General features: G+C 46.3%; 1 protein-coding gene across 1 annotated transcript in view; it reads left to right on the top strand.

Annotated features, from left to right (window-relative positions):
* Positions 1–866: 866 nt before the first annotated feature.
* Positions 867–23406, top strand: part of LOC115312841 (cellular nucleic acid-binding protein) — a 42893-nt gene continuing 20353 nt past the window's right edge. The window contains exons 1-4 of the mRNA XM_029971775.4: positions 867–998; positions 7427–7664; positions 12141–12266; positions 17071–17195. Of these exons, the coding sequence (XP_029827635.2) occupies positions 7508–7664; positions 12141–12266; positions 17071–17195 (408 nt within the window). The 5' untranslated portion in view covers positions 867–998; positions 7427–7507. The remainder of the gene's footprint in view (positions 999–7426; positions 7665–12140; positions 12267–17070; positions 17196–23406) is intronic.

The following is a 23406-nucleotide window of genomic DNA, read 5'->3' as shown; positions in this document are numbered from 1 at the left end:
GTCCAAACGTTTTCAAGGCCGAGAAGCGCGCGTCCGCCCCCGCGCGAGGGAAGCACGGCGCGCGATGGCGACTGCGAGCCGAGCCCCAAACCGAAAGGGCCCGCGCGAAGCCCGGGCGGAATTTCGGCCCTCCTTCTGACCTTGTTCCGACACCTCTCTGATTTTCCACCGTGTCTCCGACACTCATAACGCTCGACCACGTAGTCCGTAGAAACGACGTAACTCCGGACTTCGGTAAGTTAGCTGCCGACTCTAAATTCCTCAATCGAGCATATTAAAAGAAAAAAAAAGAGACCTTTCTGGGTTTATGTTTATATTTTCTGTCGTTTTATCCGTGGTTAGCTTAGCTTAATATGATCGTGACTATTCGAATTAAAAATGCGGCAGACCAAACGCGTAGAAACAAAGAAAAGCCTCGTCTATGCACGTATTTTATAGCATAATATAGCGTAATATGATCCCTTAGCATAATATGATCGTGACTATTCGAATTAAAAATGCGGCAGACAAAACCCGTAGAAACAAAAAAAGCCTCGTCTACGCACGTATTTTATATCAGTGGCACCAAATTAGACGAACTTTACTGCCTTCGTTCTGGTTTCGGTTTCGGAATCAAAAGGCTGAATGTCTACCTAGCGGAGACACTCTTGAACTGATTATTGCAAGTATCATCATTAGTACTTTAATAAACTTTTTAGTAAACTTTTTTCAATTTATAGTTGAAAGCTAAGCCCAAAAATTGTATCAAAAAAATAAAACTAGTAATTTCAAATTTAGTTTGCTTATCGCCCGCCAGAGTCACGAGTTTTTTGGCGATAGTGCGTCAGCTGAGTCGTCGTGTGCAAAAAGAGACGCTCGCTTCCATACCGACCTCGGGCACCGAAGTGGCGGGCCGTGCGCAAATCCCACGTGTGACGCGCGGATACCTTGATACTCTTATATTCCATATTGTTTAATAAAACCCAGCGCATCTGATCACGCCCAATTCGACAAACGAGGTGAGTGCACTTTGCTGGGGACGTCCGGGGGATCCAACCGTGCAGTCGTTTGAGCTGACCGAGGCTCCGTGTAGTCGGCGCCTAATCGTCGCTTTTTCGAGCAACCGCGGGCTGTTATGAGGAGAAAAAAACAAAACGAGGTTTAAGCCTATCCAACCGGATTGGCAGGAGATCGAATTACACGCTGCCGAGGAACTCGCTCAAATCATTTAATTCCTTTAACACCTCATTTGTAGCCCCCTACCACCAAAAGTAAACAGCGCGCAGTAGAAGCATCTTTTTTTTTTTTTGTTTTTCTTTTTGTGTAAGCCTAATGTTGTGTTTGGATTTCGAAGGTTAGAGACAAGCCCCCTCCGCGGCGTGTGTATTATTATCTCATATCGCGGCATTGAAACGGTTGGTTGGGCTATTTCGCGAAACGTTACCTAACCTCTTTCGAGCTTGCGAAATAAAAATAAGCTTAAACATCTTCCTTAACACTCGTTACATTTCACCGTCCGGCTGCTTTGAATCGAACGCATTTTTTATTACTATTATTATTACGTTGCGTATATTTTTTTTATTTGCTTGTTCGCGGTCAGTGACGGCTTTTCAAGTACCAGCTGTTGGAAAAGGGCTGGGTTTCCCCTTCCACGTCGTCCCAATGGATGACCCCTTGTCCCAAGAATATCGGAGAAGTATGTGCGGGGCCGAAATGTGGCAGGGGTAGCATTGACCCAGTTTGTCCGTGACCTTGAACTCGGACGTGTATCCGTGCTGCTCTCCTGAGCGAAGCATCAACGACAACGTACGCGGAACAGGAAGTGAATTTCTTTTTTTTATTATTATTGTTATTTTAACTACAGACAATTGAATTTTGGGGCGGAAATGACGGTTCGGATGCTTTCAAACCTCCGCTTTCGGGCAGGAGAGCGAAAAATGGCTGCGGCAGCGTTGATTTGATCGGCGGACCCTTGTGTTGCTCGGTCGGTGGAATGACGTTTGCCGCCTTACCATGGAATGAAGTTGTGGCGTTTGAGTGCAGTATGTCATTGTTCCTGCTGTGTTATCGAAATTTGATACGTTTTTATTTTTTATGGGTTTTGAAGCGCTGATAAGCAATATAGATATATTTCGATTTACGAGCTTGGGCTCATCGGAGACGGTTGCTGTCCAAACAATCTGTTGGATTACTGCTGTTGATAATTCTGACAGAATTCAGACTGTATAAGTTTGAGTATTTTTGCTGCTGGGAAAATGTTTCCGGTTTTGTTCGTTTTTGAGCGAAAGTATGCTGGCTGTGTTGTTTGCTGTTAATGTAGTTAACTCGGTTGCGTCTCGTGCAGTTTTTGAATTAATGACATACTTGTAACGCTGTGTCTACAGTGCCGTCCGACGGCACTCCAATCGCGCCTACAAGTGCCGTCTGAGAGCCGGACGGCGCGTGTATCACTGGGGGGCTCGTTAACACAGCCCCTCGCCGGCGTTCACGCCGCTTCGCGGCGACAGTATGCGGCTGCTAATTACAAAACAATTGAACCACTAGGCCCTGTCGTACACGACGCCTCGCGGCGTCCAGCCGGCGAACCAAGCCCTGCTGTACCCGATGCACCTCCGGAAACGAAGTCCCATACCATTTCGTTCAGCGAAATTTCGGCGACAACATTTATTCTTTTTTTTTTTTTTTCTGTGTTAATCGTAAAAAAATAAATGTAAACAGCGCCAAATGCGTCGACAAAATAAAATGTTTGAAAAAACAAAAACAAAAAGTAAGCCCGCACTGGGGATCGAACCCGGAATAGCGTGCTTATGAGACAGACATCTTACCTTTTTTTTTTTTTTTTTTTTTTTTTTTTTTGAGACAGACATCTTACCTTTACGCTACACTCGGCTTCAAAAAACTTGTTTTAAGAACTCGTTTTATACGAGACTTTCGAACGGCACTTGAACGTATGAGTGGAGTACCGTGGGACGGCACTTGAACGCTCTGCAAGAGTACCGTCGGACGATACTCTAGACACTACGTACTTGTAAACCCTAAAACATATAAAAAAAATATAAAGTTTATCTTCTTCATCTTAGCGTTTACAAGTATGTCGTTTCCTGACCATCTTGCCTGCGCACTCTCGCTTATGAAAGTTTTCAAATGCTCAAAGCTGACTTACAAAAAAATATAGATATATATACTGTAAACGACAAAATTTTCGCGAGAACCTAATTTTCGCGAATTTAGCGAATCGCCTACAATTCGCAAAAAATACGTCCCGTGAACAATTCGGGCAATATGTAAACGCTACGGAAGCGACACTCGATTCGCGGAGATTAGAACCCACGAATAATTTTAAATTTCCAGCTTCGGCCTGATTTGCGAAAATTTGAGCCCGCGAAAATTAAGTCGTTTACAGTATATATATTGTACAGGGTTGTTGAGATAAATCCACACTTTTCTTAGATTTCGTCTCTCAAGTGAAGCTAACCGACCGTATTGCACTTCTGCGGCCACATGATCCGACAGCGGACCATCCCATAATAAAAAATTTATGACTTGCTGAAAAATTAGCAGGGAATATGACCAAGTGGCAGCAATACTTAAATTACTTCACGTCGGAAAGTCGCCTAAGCAAATCGTTGCGTGGTATGGCTACAAGAAAACACAAGTTTACAGCGTTGCCAAGACGTTCAGGTAATCTGTCAGTCAGGAAGACTTTGCGGCAGACCGAACAGAGCACATAAAACGGTTGATATTAATTTTGTCTTTGCCTCTGTGTGTTCTCCGGAATGTGGTGAATTTTCCGGATTCTTCTCGATGACCCTCTATACAGGTATTTTTGTTGAGTTCTTTTGTATTTTCAGTGCACAAGGTGAGCAGTATTGCACCTGAAAACTATACAGGTCACTTTTTCTGTAATTTGATATATTCGGTGAAACATTGAATTATTGTGAATTACGAATGAGTCGCAGTCAGGTCCCAAGTTGAGCCAGTAAACGTCTCTTCCAGTCAAGATTCCCCTCTTATGCCTGTTTGAGCCCTCGTAAACAAAGGATTGGCCCTTGGATGAGAGTCGCGGAATAATGAGTGCGAGTCCAATCTTTCGTGCTGGTGGTCTTGCCATGCGTCCAGTGCATTCAGCCGAAATGTATGCCAGTGATTACACTGCACAGGATCCTGACTGACTGTAGAACTTATGCCAGCCAATTGAAATGGACATCTACTTCAAGATTGGCAGAGGGCTCATAGTACAATCGTAATGTAATGTTAGATCTTTGTCTTTCTCCTTCGATGTACGAAACCTTGGCTGTTGTAAACCCATCAACCTAGAAATGACTGGTGCCGCCCGGTGGAAGACGGGGATGGGGGATTCCGAGGACGAAATACTGCATGGATTTGGTTAGGAAGGAGAGGGGAGAAGCGTCTTGGAACGACCTTCAGAGCAAAAAGATCAGCCATAATAGGAACAATAGGCTTTGGTGGAGCTTGATCTAGGTAACTGCAGGGCCAGCAAAATCTTGCTTCCTTGGTCGAGAGAGTGCCTGCACTTGCTTGGACGCATGCTCACGTATTTTCATACCAGATCCTCCTGAATCGTCGATTTTCTCAAATGGTCCATTGCACGCACAGAAAACTTGGCAGCCCATATTTGTACTCGCTGAATTTGACCTTGGAAATAGGTGCCGAGATCTTCAAATTGTGACCTTGTTTTTAATGCCGACTGCCTCTGTTCCATTGAGGTTCCATTTCGATCTACGAAGCACAAGGTGCAGTGTTCCAACCCTGGGTGGTTCCAGGAAATCTCTTGAGCGCCACTCACATCATTAGTTGCGTTGCATTGTAAAGCCCTCCTTGTTTGTATGTATAACATACCTGCCAAGTTTTACGATTATTTTATCGTAAAGTGTCCGCTTTTCAGCGGTTTCTTTTGGTTATCGTATTAACAACAATATTTGTACAATATTCCGCACCGCGTGTAAAAAAAAAAAAAAAAGTTTTTGTTTAAGCTGCCTGTTTACAAGTTGGGGTTGGCAACACTGGTAAATCGACTTGTATGCCAGGAGGCGCGAGCTACCGCTCCTCGTTGTGAGGCAATTGTCATTGAGGTCATTGTTTTAAGGGGTGGTATAGCCGCTAACATCCATCCATCGATCTTAATCCAAAACTGTTTAGGAAATCTCCTTTGTTGTGGCGAGGTTGGTTGTGGCGAACATTGTGCGTTGCGTTACTGGAACTTTTAATCATGATCTCTTCAAACCATCTTTGTTACAAGATTTTGGGCAAAAAATACTTGCAAGTGTTTATTTCCTGCTATTCAACCGACTTTCCATTTATGAAGACGTCGCATAAAGGCGAAAGTTAGGGATTTGGTAGTCTGTGTCGCTGCGATAACATTTCGCACGCTGGTCGCCAGGACCATTCTGTGTCATCTGAATACAAAAAAGCACAAGAACTCTGCAAAATTAGTTGAAGCTTGGAGGGTACTTTAGTCGATCAACGGATTACGACACTACCGAGCAGAATGCCTTTTTACGACATTTTTGATAGAACACAACGTGCCGTTCACAGTGGTTGTTGAGGAGACGTTAAAGAGCAAGAACTTTGCTCTTTAACGTCGTCGTTAAACCAGGCACAGGCGAAAGAGTTTTCAGCAAAGTGAAGAAGGCACACGCAGTTCCGCTCCTCTATGTCGAAAAAGGCTTTTGAGCAGTTGTTAGTTGTGAGATGCAGCCAGTCCGGAAAGTGCCATGAACAAGTGTTCGGCAACAACTTCCAAAGAAAAGCAAAAGCTGCAACTTCCTCAGTGTTGGCCCAACCTTCTACTTCTAAAGAATAAGACATTTTGTGCAATGTATGATGTGTTTGTGCCCTAGTTGAGGCATTTTTCTTACCTAAACCAAGTTTTTGAAGAATAAAACAGTTTTCATATTTTTTCACACAATTGTTGTGGTTTTTGGCATCCCCTGTAGTATTTTCAGCATTGTAGGGTTGGCAGCTCTGGTATAATACTCTGAACTTAATCTAAGTGTGTGTTATTTCTGGTGACAAACATGCAGAGTATGATCATAACACAACATGAGAATGATCATGATTGGAACCTGAGCATGATTATGTTTACAGCATGAGCATGATCACAACATAAGCATTACATTTTAGTGAAGAGGTGTTTTTTTTACTAGAAAAAATCTAGGATGACTGCCTCTCAATACACCAACTCAACTGTCTGACGTCATACTACTGCAGCAGTGCTGCTGTTGATACTGTGCATCCATGAACACATCATCTCGCACGAATCTGGTTTCTGCGCACGTGCAGTGCCCACTCCTTGTGTGGGCAAACGGGCTCGTTTTTAAACATGTTGTATAAGCACAGTGCTACTGCCACAAAGGGGTTGTGGGCCTCATGGTTTCTGAGGAAGATGGCAAATAATGCAATTGTCTCTATGTCATCAGTGACCGAGTTGATCCCCTGTCTCGTCAGAAAATAAACTAATGTAAAATTAAGCTGCTACCATGTTTAATTTTGTGTAATTCATTACATAAATTGCAGAATTCAGGCGGTGCATCTTGCTTACACAATAGGTAATTGCTCTTGCTACGTGGCAGTGGCAGTGAAACAACAATTTGTTGCAGGAAACATTATTACGAAACTTTGCCCCGAAAATAAAAGCAAGCTTGTCAGCCGACGGTCCGAGACCATTTATTGAGTTTAAATGTGCCAGGCTTTATTATCCGACTGCCAGTGTGACAAATGTGAGCCAACGGTTCACCCGCGTGGCAAGAAATGTCGGAACAAACTCGCCGAGTGTGCCATGGGAGCCACGTACGAAATCCCACAGACTGGCAGTTTGGCATATATTGGCCAGACTGGTAGGTGTGTACAATCATGCCTGTTGGCACATGATGGCAATGCGCACGTGCTTGTCTGGCCTTCTTGCTATTCATTATAGTGGATGCTCCTGTGCCCCGGCGTTTCGTTTCGGGATGAGACCAAATATCCAGAGAATTGCAGGAGACATTTACGATTAGGAACGAAGGCAGAGATGGTGTACTCAAAGTGTTGGTATCCTGAGCAGAAAAAGAGCTGGAATATATCAAACACTGTTTACACATGATGACGATGCCCCGTTTATCTTACGATTGATTGTGAAGGACGCTGCGAGCCATCAAAGCCTGTCCATGCCGTGCTAGTGTTGATGACTTTCAGGCAGAGTGCAGCGGTGGGCTGGGCGTGCTTGGCACGTTATGTATTCGTAGCGCTGGACTGGCTAGGATGTCGCGTAGCGTCTGCTGCGGTCCATTGTAAGGCGAAACTGAGCATTGTCGCTTTTAGATGGCTTTTATCATGCACACTTTTTTCAGCGAGCACCGGTTGGCAGTGCATCTTGTATCGTTTCGCTTGTCTCGTCGCCGTCTTTGTCTTGTTGCTTCCTCTGACCCTCCCCGTTTTCCTCTCTCAGGCAGGAGGGAGCCAGAGCGTGGAGAGAGAGGGCAGAGAGAGCACGGCGGGGGCGGAGGGAGCGAGAGGCGGGCGGCGTAGCATGAGTGCCACCGAGTGCTACAAGTGCCACAAGCCGGGCCACTTTGCCCGAGAATGCTTCCAGGACGGCGGCGGAGTCGGCCGGGGAGGGGGCCTGGGCCCCAGGGGGGGCCGAGGGGGCCCCCGGGGACGCATGGACTACAAGCCTCCCATACGAGGTGGGTGGATCGGCCTCTCTCTCTGCAGGCTTGTAATGGGACCTCGATATAAGGTCGTTGCAGCACCTCCAGACTGCACTGCAAAGCAGTGCGAGTTAGGGAAAGACTGCCGTCTCGAACTGTGGGCATTTCGTTGCCCAATTTTAGCTGCCATTCTAGTTTCAGCTGCATATTTATGGGCACGGGCCGTGCAACGGCATTGGGTTGAGAGGTTCCTCACTTTGCACCAGCTTACTTGCACTAGTGGGACCCAAGTATACCCGCACGCAACACCACAGACTAGAAAGCTCCTTTGTCGCGGTGCAATTTCGGTAAGGAAAGCGGGCTTTTCTTTTTCAGTCACTGTAAATTTTGGTGATGAAGTGATGGTGATAGCTGCGTTCATGCAGACACAGGGATTAGCCTGTAGTGACAATATTCCAATGTTGCTCATAGATGGGACATGAGCACTGCATGAGCACTTGATTTTGGCTCGTGGCACTCAATCCCTCCACGATCATTTGCAGTGATGGAAGTGCTGCGCCAATTGCGCCAAATTGCGCCAAGGACGCAATCCTGCTACATGTAGCGGCAAATTGTCATTTTACAGAAGAATTGCGCCATGCCTGCGCCGAGATGAGATGTAGCAATAAAAAATAAAAATTGAAGTCTTATCAGAGCGCGTGGCGGTACCGCGGTATTTTCTGCGCTGCAATTGTTACGCAAACCGAAACTGCGAGGGCGCATTTTCATAATCATCATCATCATTGAAAGGAACAACATTAGCAACATTTGAGACCAAAGTCGCAGAGGCTAAGCGAAGAACCATCCCACTGAGCAGCCTATTAAAAAAAAAAAAGAGGCCAAGCATCTGGATGTTTTCAATGTTGGCCCTGTTCCCATGTGCTAGCTACCAGCGAAGTCAAAGGTAGCGCGAGCCCAATGCACTGTGCATTCCTGACTCGAGCGTGGGCTCGTGCGGTGTGGGTACCGTTACGGGCTCCATGCGCGCGCGTGTAGCTTCGGCTGCGCTTGCACCGAAACTGAAACAAAGTATAGTTTAGTTGCACCAAACTCTGGATGTAGTGCTGGTAAAGCCTCATTATCCTTTTCGGAGCACAAAGCACTGCGCGACTCGCGCGACGGCGGTGTCTGCTCCGCGGGTGTCACTTCTCCGCAGTGCGTCGGTGCATGCCAAGGAGCGCACTCAACGGGTTAACTCGCCGTGATCTGATTGTGACTTCTCCAGCACATCGAAAATGAATCGGAATTTTTGAAGCGAATATCAGATACCGCAATAATTGAAGCTGCTGCCCGAAAGACAACTCTAATCTGAACTAAAACATTCCACAACAGTGAAGGTCGTTAGATGCTGCTGCAGATACCTTAAAAGAAGTGCAGGCTGATAAAATTAAATATTCTGTACCATCAGAACTCAGTGGGACATATTTAATTGCATTTTTCTGTCTGACGAGCAGATAAACTTTATTTAAAAAATGGTTTTTTTTTTCGTGTTTACTTTGTTGAATTTTATATATCCTGTCTTAAAAAGGCGACAGGCGCTGTGTTCCAATAGAGATGGGCTTTTTATAGCAACGCAGCATTATTTCATTTTCAAGTATTAAGCTAACATATGCCGGACCCTGCTCCAAAAGGGCCACTACCTGCTCCAAAACAACATTTTGCCTGCTACAAGGCCTGCTCCAAAGGTCAAATGGTACTTCCATCACTGCATTTGGGTAGTGGCTTATTTCCAATCACTAGAATTACGGAAATGGCCAAACCTTAACAACGCCTGGAACTCAAGTCATGTCTTGCACTTCATCAAGCACAGCGTGTGGCTATGTTGAACATTGGTGGCGTATTATAGGAACTGAACCGTCAGAGAGGCCACTTCTCTTTCCGAGAACTCAACTTTTGATCTCGTTTACTTCTGTAGGTACTGGGAAGTTTTTCACTTATTCATGTTATGTATGTGTTCCCTCGATGTTTGGCAATTCCACGCACCATGATGTTTTCTTCAATGTAAGTGCAGTTAAACTCTGAAGTTTTTCTGACAGTTAAAGTCAAATAAAAAAAAAAAACATTAAAATAAAAAAAGAACTTCCTTGATGAAACGAAAAAACAGATTTTGAAGGATTCCCCAGAGCATGGAACCTCAGTCTTATTTCACTGACTGGTTAGAGCTCCTGGGCAAATTTATTTCATCATTTTTTTTTCTCCTGGTGTCGGCGTAGGTAGTGGAGGGATGCATTTGCTTGGGGTCGTTCAGTGGCTCTAGGTGGGGCCGACCATGGGCACGAATGGCAGTGATTTAGCGGTAGTTAAGGCTGAATAATCTCTGTCCTTCAAGGGTTTCGTCTCATAGGACTGCACAAAATTGCTTGCTTTGTTTAGCACCTTGAGTAGGAATGCAAATTGCATGAGACATACTCAGTGATGTGATTGCTGCACCAAACTGTGCCAAGGGGCTAACCCTGCTACATTCGCTAGATTTTGCCAAAATATGGGTAATCTGTGCCAAACCTGTGCCAAAACATAAATTTTGGTCGCCTTTCAAAACCGAAACTAAACTGAGTACCGTAATTGAGCATGCGTGGGTTATGTGGCGCAAGCGGCCGCCTGACACCAAGTACCCTGCATCAATTGTCCATCCGGTCTTGCATGGTTTTCCCGCTGTCTCGCGTTCTCGACGTGTCGAGGGTCTCGTCTCGCATCTTTTTTTAAAACATTTTCAACGATAGACGTGGATGTGTACGGACGCTCTGACACTAGCATGCCGGGTACCAGCCTTGCCGTCATGCTGTGAAACGAAACTGAGTTTTTGCGCTGGGGGAGTTACTTTGTGAGCTGAAGCACTCGCTCCTGAAAGCAGCGGCCGTGGGAAAACTATATTTGGTCCCTGCCTTTCAATCAATGTGGTCGCGCGACGTCGGGCCTTGCCGTCCCCGCATGGCTACAGCTATGGCGCATTCTAAAATGAAACTAAGTACCGCCACATGTTCATCAACATTCCTTTTCTTGTTTTAATCATACATTACTAAAAAAATCTATCTTTATCTCAAGGACTGTTGTGTCGAAGTATTCATTACCTAGGTTTCTCTCGGTGGGCTTCCTTTCGAGAGGTACCCCCTGTACATGAAAAATCTGCCACGAAAAAATTTGGTGCAGAGAAGTGAGCTAAAGCAAGGAAGGCAATGCCTGCACGCTGAACCCGCACAGCGCGCTTGCTTATCTTGAGTTCAGTTGTTCCAAGAATTTTTTGACTCTGGCTCGCAGTGTCTTGCATCGATGCGCTCAAGTTCTTTTTTTTGTGTGTTTAGCTTGTACCTTGTTTAGCGGCCTGGCAAGTATGCGCCACTGGACTGTTTTTTCTCGTATAATCGACAGCTACATTTTGCATACAATTTTGGAAATCAGTTGGCGACGGAGCGGAGTGGCGTGGTTTCGGTTGAGATCGAGCAGCCGTTGTCTCCGCTCGCACGACGAAGCACGCGCAACTGCAAGCCTGCCGAAGTTGCCGTCACGTGCATGCGACCATGATTGCACGACAAAGGCACCAGCCGGGACGCTTGCAATCCATGTTTTACGTTTGCTTACTTTTGACGAAAATCTGGCATGTTGGGTACCAGTAAAACGGCGGCAAGCGGTTTTTCGGAATTGCTTGGCAGTGCCTACAGCACTACAATTGTGGGATGTCTCAGCAGTAAAAGCACAAGCAGCGAGTTCCGTTACAGCACGTCACATCAGAACACAACACAAAGTGCCCTTTGTTTGTACAGCACTTAAAACAAATATTTTTATTTTTCTAAGAATATCTGCCACAAAAGCCACTTTTGCTGCTCCAAAACACTGTTTTGGCTGCTCCGAAAGGGGCTCCAAAATGGCTTAGGCCAATCACATTACTGCATACTCTTAAAAAGTGGGGAGGTGGGGGAGGGGGATCAGACGGTGAATGAAAGAATTGTAACAACCTTCAAAAGCCAGCTCAGAACTCTTCGATAAGCGGCTAGTGGTGGCCTGTCGCAGGCCCGGTTTTCCATGCTCATCTATGGAAGACAATCGTTTTTAAAGCCTGTTTCTGGGTGTGCTGTGTCATGTAGAGCTTCGTGCTTCTGCTACACATGTTGCTTTGACACGGCTTTGTCATTGACCCTAGTTTTGTGCCTCGACGGCAGCAAGAACGGTTTTATGAACGCATTGGGGCTGAGACATCTCTGGCTGTTTAGGCTAGAGTCCATCAAGGTCGGAGCAGACGCGCCGAGCGGAAAGTGTGTGTGCCCGGGTGCCATAGCAGCGAGACACTTCTCTGCTTTTGTTTGTTTCTTTTCTTCCTCAGTTGCGCCGTCTGGTCGGCAAAAACATTGTCGCCATAGGCTAATCGGCCGTGCGCCGTTAGGACTTTTATCTGTTCGGTCGCGTCACAGCGTTCGCAGTGCTGTGTGTTCTCATCTAAAGAGTATCTTACCCGACCCTGGTTTGTTTGCACCCATGCAGAAAAGTGCTACAAATGCAACCGGATAGGGCACTTTGCCCGGGACTGCAAAGAGGCGGAGGACCGGTGTTACCGCTGCAACGGCACCGGTCACATTTCCAAGGACTGCCAGCATGGACCAGATGAGAGTGAGTCCGCTGAGTGGCACCAGCAATTTAAGAGCTCTTGGGTGTGCGGTTGCCTGCGGGGAGGACAAACCCATTCTGTAGTCTGACCAAATTCAAGATTGTCCGGTTGATAATTGAGAATCCTCCCAGCATTAATGTAAAACATTTGGTCATTTCTAAGCACCCTTTTTTATTCTTCAATATGGTGGGTATTACGTGCTGGGGCACGCTTGCATAGCGAGATTTTTCGAGATCATATCTTGTAACAGCAGGTGCTTTGAATTGCATAGTTCTAATATAAAGGAATGTGAGCCTCGTAAATGCCCATTCTGCAAGTAACTTGTGCATATAAACGAAAACAGATACTCCCCATTTTGGTCGTTCTGAAAGTGAATTTTTTATTCTGAGCTCAGTCGGCCAACTCGAGAAAACCAGTTCATTGTTCCTTTGACAACCTTCTGGAAAATGCCTGTTTACTAGAATGTGCAAACATAGCAAGTGCATGTTTATAGCTTGCAGTATGTTGCAAAAAAAGAGGTAGACGCCAATTGAAGGAAATAAGAGCGCGACTGACTTGATGACCAATGCATTGCATCAAGCACAATTTAGTACTTGAATGTTAGTATTCAATGTGCAATTGACCCTTGTTATTTCGAGGTTGACGAGGTGCTGCAATTCACTTCAGATTAAAATCGGTGGAGCTCGGGGCAGGGAGCAAATCGATGGTTTCTTATCGTATTCATCACTTTCTTGTGCCACACCAGGCCTATTCACTTGCACGATTTCCTTGTCCGTAGGGGATCGCAGACCACAGAACGTTAGTACGCTCATTGAAAAAAATATTCACTAGGGCTTTTTTTCCGATTCGCAGCCAGTGGGCAATAACCCTTTTGCGAAATCCCCCTAGCGCCCTGGCCCGCACGCGAAGAATTGTGGGAGAGACTGTCCCTCGCCTGGTCGCTCTGCCTTGAGATTGCATTGCCTTGTCGTTTGTCTCCTTTTCTGTTTTTCGATTTCATTACCTATTTTTATCTGTTCAAGTGTATTTTTATTGCTTCTAAGTGTTTCTATTCCCTTCTGCGCGCAATATTTCTTGAATATATATAGTATTTGTGCCTTTATTTTGCTTTTTTCGACGGGAGTGCCGACGGACAACACGCCGCTTCGCGCGTCGTTCCCCGGGTGAGTACTACTGCCGCTACCGATTCCTATCTTGCTGTTAGGTGTTCATTTTGGTTCAATTTGACCTGCATGCAGTCAAGAGGAGCCGTTTATGAACACCCGCACACATGTGATAGGGGTAGGCAGAGCTCTGAATCAACAGTCGCGACGCAAGAGCCGAGTGCGCTGTGATTTGGCCGCCCGCGCTCACTCCGTGGACTTGCACTGCAGGGTATGCCTTCGAGTTCCGCTTGCTTGATTAAGATACAGCACACCGCTTTGTCGCCGTGAACCATTTGTCCGAATGTTTGCGAAGCTGAGGCATATGCAACCCTGCAGCGCCTGACAACTGCGCGCTGCGGCGCAATCCCTTCGCAAACGCCGACGACTCAATGTCGCGGCTTGAATGCGCCTATAGCATGCCTTCATAATCTATCTGCTAAGCTGTTGTCAGTTGCCAACACCCTTTTTTAAGTGCAGAGATGTGTTGCCGCAAATCATTTGCCCGAATGCCTGCGAAGCCGCAACACCGTTCTTCATATCCAACGCTGCGGTGCCTGACAAACTTCGGGCAGAGGGCGCGAGCCCTTCACAAGCGCCGGTGGCCCAACGTCATGGGTTGTATGCGCTTATGGTATTCCTTCTTAATCTATTTGCTAAGCAGTTGCAAACACCCTTTCTGAAGTGCAGAAATGTGCTGTCACCCAGGCAGTTATCTTGAAACTCGTAGTTCCTTCGACAATTTTTTTTTTCTCTAGTCAAGATGTCAGCTCAAGGTATTTTATTTTTTTAGGTCACCTTCAGCAGCAACATGCCCGGTGGTACAGTTTGCTGTGTGCCAGGCTGTGCAAACAATGCTGCCATCGCACAGCATGTTTCCTGGCACCGCTTTCCAAAAGACAGCGTCCTGCGAAGCGTTCGGGTGAAGACAACTGCGTGCAGTTGTTAGGCGCTGCAGCGTTGGATATGCCGAACAATGTTACGGCTTCGCAGGCGTTCGGACAAATGATTCGCGGCGACATATCTTTGCACTTGAAAAAGGGCGTTGGCAACTGACAACAGCTAACAGCTTAGCAGATAGATTACGAAGGCATGCCATAGGCGCATTCAAGCCACAACATTGAGCCGTCGGCATTTGCAAAGGGATTGCGCCGCAGCGCGCAGTTGTCAGGCGCCGCAGCGTTGCATATGCCTCAGCTTCGCAAACATTCGGACAAATGGTTCGCGACGACAAAGCGGCGTGCTGTATCTTGGTCAAGGAAGCGGAACTTGAAGGCATACGCTACAGCGAGAATCCACGGAGCGAGCGCGGGCGGCCAAATCACAGCGCACTCGGCTCTTGCGTCGCGATTGTTGATTCAGAGCTATGCTTACCCCTATGACATGTGCGCGGGTGCTCATAAATGGCTCCTCTCGACTGCACGCAGGTCAAATGAACCAAAATGAACAGCTAACAGCGCGATAAGAATCGGTAACAACAGTAGTACTCACCCGGGGAACGACACGCGAAGCGGCGTGTTATCCGTTCGCACTCTTGTCAAAAAAGGCAAAATAAAAACACAAATACTACAGTCGAACCTGTTTATAACGAACCCGGTTAGAACGAATTATGGTCTATATCGAACACACGAAATTTTAAGATCAATATTCATGAGAAATATACTTTCTATAACGAACCACACATCGGATATATCGAACTGCGAGCGCCCGCTACCGCCCCCGTGGAGACGTGCGGGCTTCCCTGCAATGCACAGAGTGACAGAGGACAAGAGAAAACCAAGAAAAACACGATGGCCCTTGAGAAGATGAGTCACAAAACCGACTGCGAACGCCCGCAACCGACCCCTGCGGAAGCGCGCTGGCTTCCCTGCCATGCACGGAGCGACAGAGGACAAGAGAAAACCAAGAAAAACACAATGACCCTTGAGAAGATGAGTCACAACACCGACTGCGAACGCCCGCAACCGGCCCCCGCGGAAGCGCTGGCCAATGATAGAGCAAGCGTGCAATGACGTTCTGATGACATCATCCTGCAGCCGTACCAGGCCGGACATGGCTCTCTTGTTCCTAGCGTTTTGCCGAGAAGGCTCGTTGTTCTTTGTGTCCTTCCTGTTCCCGCAAGAGATGGCGACCAAGGTGCGTTCATCGTTACCGTTCTCTACCAAGGTGGAAATAGTAGCGACGGAAGTGCTCCGTCGCTACTGTTCCCAGATTCAGGGAAGTGGACTAAGTCTGGTAAACCAGCTATTTCGTGTCGAGGACGAAATTTTGAAGGACGCAGTAAAAGCGAAGACGCAGGCAAAAATTACCAGCTTCTGTCGGTAATATCAAAAGAACAGGTAATAAAGACTTCTCTCTGTCGTAAGTGCCACAACTTTTTTTTCCTTCTCAATTTTACGGAATTGTCGTGTTCATTTATTGTCCGTTACCTAGAAATTTTCGGGCTTTCTTAGATGATATGTTTTAATATTGAAATTTATTGATAGAAATATGAATACTTATGTTCCATCATGAAAGCTGCCTCGCGATAACACGGCTCTGAGCGCCGGCGTGAGGCTCGCTACGCTCGGCAGCCTTCGCCGCTATTCCGCGCGGTTTCCTTTCATCTCTCTCGCTTTTGCTGTCCTCACGAAATAGCGATATTTGCTATAACGAACTACTTGATATATCGAACTAAAATGCGTGTCCGATGGAGTTCGTTATAAACGGGTTCGACTGTACATATATATATACAAGAAATATTCTGTGCAAAAAAGAATAGAAACACTTGGTGGCAACAAAAAATACGCTGGAATAGATAAAAATAGGTAGTAGAATCGAAAAACAGGATTAAGAGGAGACAAGAGACAAGGCAATGCAATCTCAAGGCAGAGCGGCCAGGCGAGAGACAGTCTCTCCCACAATTATTCGCACGCGGGCCGGGGTGCTTGGGAAAATTGCAAATCGTCTATTCGTCGGGTCAGCATGGTTGGCCATGCCGCAAGGCCTTGCTGTTCGCATGTTTCCTAGAAATGACACTGGACGATGATGCATGTGCCAGGCGGTACTTGGACTGGCTGCACTGTTCACTTTCTAGACTAGAGAATGTGCAGTGGATTACTTTTCCCGTACCAGGTCATGCCTTTGCAGCTTGACTGCATTTGTGTGGCCAGCATAATCGTGAAGTCTTCTGTGCTCCTAGAACTCCCGTATTTCTGGAGCGCACAAAAATTCTTTAGAAATAATAGATTGAAAAGTTTAGCCTTATAATTACTGCATGTCATTTTCTATAGTATTCTACATGCACTTGGCATAACTGCACCAGCGGTTCAGACCAGTCAAAATTGAAAGTTGACTATACCACATAAGGGAAATCTTTTGGCAGAGTCAATAAAGGTATTTACTGATGAGACAAGTTGACATTACATCCTGCAGCAGTATAAATTATACTGTTTGTTGTGCTAAAAATTGCGCTATAGTGTAGGTTGGCAATGAACCATGTCCACAAATTCTGAAAGGCCGTGCAGCTTGCAAAGAGACTTTAGTTCTGCTCTGGTAAGGTAAGGTCAGGTCTGTGCACCTCTACCACCTGACACATGAGGAGTGCTGTATGCTTTGTGTGTGGTCTACTAGCAACACTCTGCAAGGTCAAATAATTTTCCAATGGCATTTCTCACCACGACAGTGTCATGCTACAACTGCGGCAAGATGGGCCACATTGCGCGCGAGTGCAAGGAGCAGGAGAAGACCTGCTACATCTGCCACAAGCAGGGCCACATCTCCAGGGACTGCGAGCAGGATGAGCGAAGGGTGAGGCTTCAGGTTCTTGCTTGCTCTTTTTGCGTGGCAGTTTCTTTTCTGTGCTGTGCGCTGCATTGAGAGAGCAAATTCTCGTGGCTGCTTCGACTTGTTGATTTCAGTGTCTGCCGCATGCGTGCCCGTTGGCCTGGAACGGCACGAAGGTCACTGTGATTGAGGGTACCATGACACTTATGGGAATGTGCCGACTTTTTTGTCGAGATTGAGAACCTAGGTCTCAGGCACATTGCTTTCTTGCGTTAGTTTCGCTCGTTAGTGCGGTGCCAGCTAACGGGCTTGCAGATCTGGTAGCTCAGTGAGGCATTAGTGTGAAGTTTGCTCGCCGTCTGCATGTTGCATTTGTAATAGCGGTTCGACGTGTACCCCCGTAGGTAGCGGCAATCTGTAGTTGTGCTTCAACATTCATTATTGTAGACTTGGCTGCTTTGGACTTAAATGAACCCCAGTGTTTTGTCACCACTACCTCGATATGCCAGTTTCTCCAACGCGTGCGTGTGGGGTGCCCCAACTTTTTGTTTATTCTCGCTTTCTTTTGTCCCACCATTTCCTTCTTTTATTCTTTATGCTTTTTTTCCCCCTCCCCTCTTCCTGCATTTGCCCCCCCTTTTCAGCCTCCCGAATGAATCTGAAGGCTTTTGGAAGGGGGATGTCTCAAAGCAAGGACCGTCGTGCCGTTGTTTGCTTTTCGTTTCCCCGTGCCGCCCCCTCGTTGGCAGACCCCTAGAATGTGTGGGATGACCCTATTGTCTCGGTGCAATGGTTGTGGGATGGAGCACATGTGTGGGAAACTTAATGTAATGGTGGAAGCAAGGTCGGTGTTTGCAACTGGCGACGAGAAAGAGGGGCACACATTATCATCGGGCTCTTTTGTTGTACATAAGATATTCTCCCAGAAAGGTTGGAATAAATGGGAAAACACAAACGTGGTCATTATTTGTTCATTTTTTTCTGCATGCTGCATTTTTCCAAGACTCCACTTAGCGAGCTTGTCATTGTCTGAAGTGCGAGTAGACGAGCGGGTGGCTGGGAGAAGATAGTGCTTGTGTACACAAACACAATTTTGTTTATTTCCTTCCTGTTCACAAGGTTCTCTTGGAATGACGAGCACTAATGGTTTGGACGTTGCTTTCCTGGTTTCCTTGAATTGATCGATGCTAGTTTGGATGAGCATGCTGCATTGACGGCACCTATCTGTGTTGCAATGTTGCCTCACTATGTGGTATGCTGCAACTCGTGATCTTTTATATCTACCATGAAGGTTTGTATAGAAAAGATTTTATCACTATAATATTTCCGGTTGGTCCTAGAATCCGTCAAGCTGGAGCGGAACCTCATTATGATTTCACTGCCCTCTGTTCTGCTTCATGTTAAAAATGGCCTAGTACCGTATTTATTTGCATAATGAACACACCTTTGTCCCCACAAATTGACATATTTGGGAGGGTGTTCATTATGCGGAGTAAAAGTTTTGCATTTGCACACTTCGTGCAAATGTCATATATTAGGTGCCATTATGAAACGGCAAGGTACTGGGCACGTCTCCACTGATGGAGGCGCACACACGGCTGGTCGGGGTTGCGCCACGGTAACCATGCTTTATGAATTGTAAACCTTTTTAGGGAGCTTTCGGCGTGCCATTTGCCGAAGAGAAAGCACCGTACGAAGCTCATTCAGCACGGAGAGCAACGTGACCGTTCTTAGGCCTAACCACTTTCACGACTTAACTGTCTCAAAGCAGACCACAGACAACGACGTGTTTGTTGACATCAATGCGTCCGATAGGCGAAGAATGTCCGGGGCTAGGCAGTTCCTCAACGCAAGCTTTGTCAAGTGTGTACGCGGCTCGGTTTCATGGTTGATCACTTCCGCAACTACTCGCTTGCAGCCATTACGAGAGTGGCTTGGCTTGGCTTGACTTGGCCCGGCAAATAAAAATTGGCTTGTTGCGTTGGTTGCAATTCGAGACTCGCGGAGACGAAAATTAGAGGTGCGTTTATTACGGGGGGAGGGAAGAAACGGGTTTAAATATTGGTACCCGTCGTAGGGGGTGTGTTCATTATGCAAGTAAATACGGTAAATTGAGGAGGACATGGGGTATTGCACACATTTTACGATATGCCCGAGATCAGGTAGATCTCTGCCCGAGATTTACCTGATGCCTGCCCTGATGCCCGAGATCAGGACAGGAAGGCAGGCAGGCAGGCGGGCAGGCACAGAGAACTCGGCTATCGCATTTATTTAGTTATCCTCCTTATATATTGTCTTTCTCAAGTTTATACTTTCTTTACCCTAGTTACCAAGAATATGAAGGATAAACACAAAGGAGGTACAAGGACTGACTTATACCATTGTGGCCAATACGAGCTGCAATGAATGCCACGACATGTGGCGCATGATACTGTCGGAGCTGCCTGCCGCATCTTCAAAGTGATGCATGTCGAGGTCGAGACAATTCCACCGTTGTGCTCGTTGTGCCACTTTGCGCTTCCTTGTCGTCTGCTTTTGAGACGGCAGTTCTCAACTGTAGCAGAACTGTCTGGTTAGACGCCTGGATTGCCAGGTTGAAGCTCCTGCTCCAATTGGAAAGGGTTTACTGACACAGCTGCAAGGAGCTGGCTGTTCTCTTCTTCCCTCTTAGCTCGAGAGTGCCTTCTGTGGGGTGCATCCCCAGGTCGATCTTCATCCTTGTAGGCACGAGTTATGCAATTCAGCCTTTAACAACTTCCCCTATACTATTGCCCTTTGCCAATACACTTTCAATACACAGTGTGGGGCAGAAGTGCCCCACACTCAGATGTGTGGGGCACTTCTGTCTGCACTCTCGGCAGTTTTAAATCTGCCTTGCAAAAACTAAGACATAAAAGTTTTGTGCCACTCCAGTCTGGACCGGTTTATTGCGTGATAAGACGGGGGGGGGGGGGGGGGGGGGGGGGGGGGTTATATCAGAACAGAACCTTGAAAAGTGCATATTCACCCGGAGCATGCGTCCCGCTACACTATAGTGTAAAATGGAATTTGGTGGGTACTCTGGAACTGAACAAGAAAATGTTTAAGAACACAGATGTGTGCCTACATATATAAGTGGGAAATTCCATATGGTAATCCTGCTTTCATGTAGCCACGGTCTAGTGAAGAGCAAGCCAAGTTTGCTATAAACAAAGCTATAACAACTTTAAAAAAAAATGTTTGTAGACAAAAATAAATAGGCATGACTGGCATTATAGAGGTCAACCAAGTCACTTCACCTTCCAATACGGGAAAACGTGTGAACTGAGGAATAATGCTTGACTAGAAGCATGCTTAAGGTGGGACACTATTTAGAAAGAAACAATTTCTACGAAAAAAGTTGAGTTAGGAAAATGTCATATTTACATCTACCAACATCTTGAGAGTATTCCCAGAAAGTTTTATTAGTTTACACAGCATAATTAATTTCCTATAAATTATTTTCGGTCCACCGATGCTAAACAAAAGTTGGAGGTTGGAGCACTTGGAACGCATTTTTCTCTATTCTTGTTTTACAGCGGATCTGTTAAGGGCTAGTTTCTCCAGGATCGTGTCCGTACGATAGCTGTCCAGAGTTGCGTTTGCCGATTGGTTGTCTGCTTGCCTCCGTCACTCATAGATCGCGGCAACCTTTCCAGCCTTTTTATTCTGACTTGCCGACTTGTGTACAGTTATTGCTGGTCTTCCTTCACCAAAATGGAAAGGCTGAAAGTCTTTGGCATAAATTTCACTTCAGGAAAACCATTGTTTTGTTATGACTTAGCTTGGATTCATTTTTATGAGTTTCTGGGGTGAAATTTTAAGGGGAAGGTGGCTATGAGCTTGTATTTTTTTTATTTTTGTAGTTTCTCATGCTCAAGAACTAAAATTTTGGACAAAGAATGGAAATAAAAAAAAAAACAGTATGTTTATGTGGCTTTTTTTGTTATGAAAGAAATAGAAATATAGAAATATAGCTCCATAGCTATCTGCTCTGAACTGTCCTAAAGCAATATAACATGAAAACAACAAATTTATAAGTAATTTCAAAACGATAGTTCTCCTACACAGACACACCCGCTTTCATCTGTGAACATATGCAATTTGTTTTGTACTTCGCCCAGGCTGACAAAATCTGACAGTAATGTTCTCAACATCAATGGAAACAAGCTCTGTAAATGTCATTGGAATCGGACAAGTGGTTCAGTCATTCACTTTTTGGGATAGTGTCCCCCCTTACAGGGGCCCTGCAACAACAACTTGACTGGTTATTAATTTGCACCGAACCTGAGCGCACTGAACGTAGTAACTTAAAGAAGCTTTTCTTTTCTCCAATTTCGTTTTATTTTAAATGTTATAGGCAAATTAGAATTACAAAAACAAGCAAAAACTAACCTCCTTCATGACGTCGTAGGTCCTGGTTTGAGTGACCGTGAACTAGAGGAGTAGTGAGCTCATCAAGCGCTCACGGCTGCCGCACTCCCTGTCGACGGCTCGAGAAGGCGCCACTAAAGCATGTGTTGGACAGGCTGTATGAAGCAGGCGGCCAGAGCGGCTCGCATTGCATTTGCTGCGCGATTAAAGACTAATTTGGCATAACACTTCATTGACCACAAACGACAGCAAACACGGGGTAAAGATCAGTTCAGAACGGGAGCCACTTCGCGCTGCCACACCGCTGAATGGCCAAATCGCCAGCCAAGCCCGCGCCGAAAGCCTTTGGAACGCTCGGAACCGGTCGGATCCTCGAGCCGGTATACGACCGCAGCGCCGCCGCGCACATCCGAGACCTTTCTTTGCTCGCCGTTCGTCGGAGCTTCATCCCCCTAGCCCTTTCTAGTATGCGCCGTTTTTTCCGCCGCTTGGTGGCGGGTTTGTCGACGGGTCTTTTCTTGTTTCCGTACTTTATAAACTGCATTTGTTTCTTTTCTGATCTAAAATACTAAACAAAAACTACTTTCATACATAATTGAAACGTTTCGCAACACTTATATTTTGTATCTTGACTAAAAAAAAAGCTTTTAGCCGCTTTGACCAGTTGTAAGCCCGGGACCAAAAACTTTGCATATTGCGCGCTTTCGGCAACACGGGTCGCCCTTGTAGGTGGAGGAGGTTTCTGCGTCGCTCGGTTAAAATATGACTCGGTGATATCTAGTTACTCTCTCCGTGCCCGCTGGCTCGCCCGAACCTCAAGAGACGTGGAAACCGCAAAAAAGGAAGACGCTTCAATATGATTGCAGGGCCCCTTTAAAGCCCGACCTACAAAATTACTTTACCATTTCCTTCTCTCTCTCTGCTATATTGAGGCAGGAAACATCTTTCCTTGCTGTATCTCGGGGCTGAATAAGCCTGGTTAAGCAGCTGGCTTATCCAACCCCAAGATGCAAAGATTAAGATTTTTCTGCTGTCAAGATAGCAGTGGGAGAGGGGTAAATGGAAAAGGTGGCGAGGAGGATTTTTCTGCCCTGCGGAAAATGGTTTTGTAGGTTGACCTTTAACTTGCCTTGAAATACCGGTCAAGCTTCCGCCCAAAATTCGGATATAATCTCGAATAACTGGGAAATGGAAGGCCTATTGGGTCCAAGCACAAAAATCCAGAAGGAGCACATGTGAAGATGGGCTCCTTTACTTTTCACTGGGGGGGGGCACTCGGTGAAGTGGTCAGCAAGGAGAACCATCTCGGTTAACTGGGCAGGCACTTTACACGTCCTGCGTTTAGCGTTTGCACATTCAATTAGTGCTGTGCGGGCGCTTATTGTGACACGGCTGCATGCACCTTGCAGTACCCCCAAAAGCCTGAGGGTGACAATGGACCCTTTTCGAAGGTGCGCGCCATATTGTAGCTGATCTGCCAAATATCAGAGCCTGCCGTTGTTTGGGCACATGCTCCGATTGTACATGGGACACGAGGGTTGCGTCAATGTTTGGCATGAACTCTGCTCGGCCAATATTGCGAAAGTGCTGTGTCGGCGTTCGGCGAGGAGTTTGATCCGACCGTACGCTTCGCACCCAAGAAGTGGCGACCACCAGTGTTGCTCTCTGGACTTCTGAAAAGGGTCTTTGTCAGTGATGTTTCCTCTTGGCACTCCATGTTGTCCACGTGATTGGCGTAATGCGCCCGCACAGCGTACATCTTGGGAGCCGTCCGGTTATTACTGCCGTCGTCATCTCATCAATTGTGATAAATGTCTCACAGAATTTAGTTCACACTATATGC

This window comes from Ixodes scapularis, unplaced genomic scaffold (assembly GCF_016920785.2).
Source record: "Ixodes scapularis isolate PalLabHiFi unplaced genomic scaffold, ASM1692078v2 PGA_scaffold2__306_contigs__length_199485367, whole genome shotgun sequence".
NCBI classification, from domain to species: domain Eukaryota; kingdom Metazoa; phylum Arthropoda; class Arachnida; order Ixodida; family Ixodidae; genus Ixodes; species Ixodes scapularis.
The sequence above is the reverse complement of the archived record's forward strand: the minus strand, read 5'-3'. Positions and strand labels throughout refer to the sequence as shown.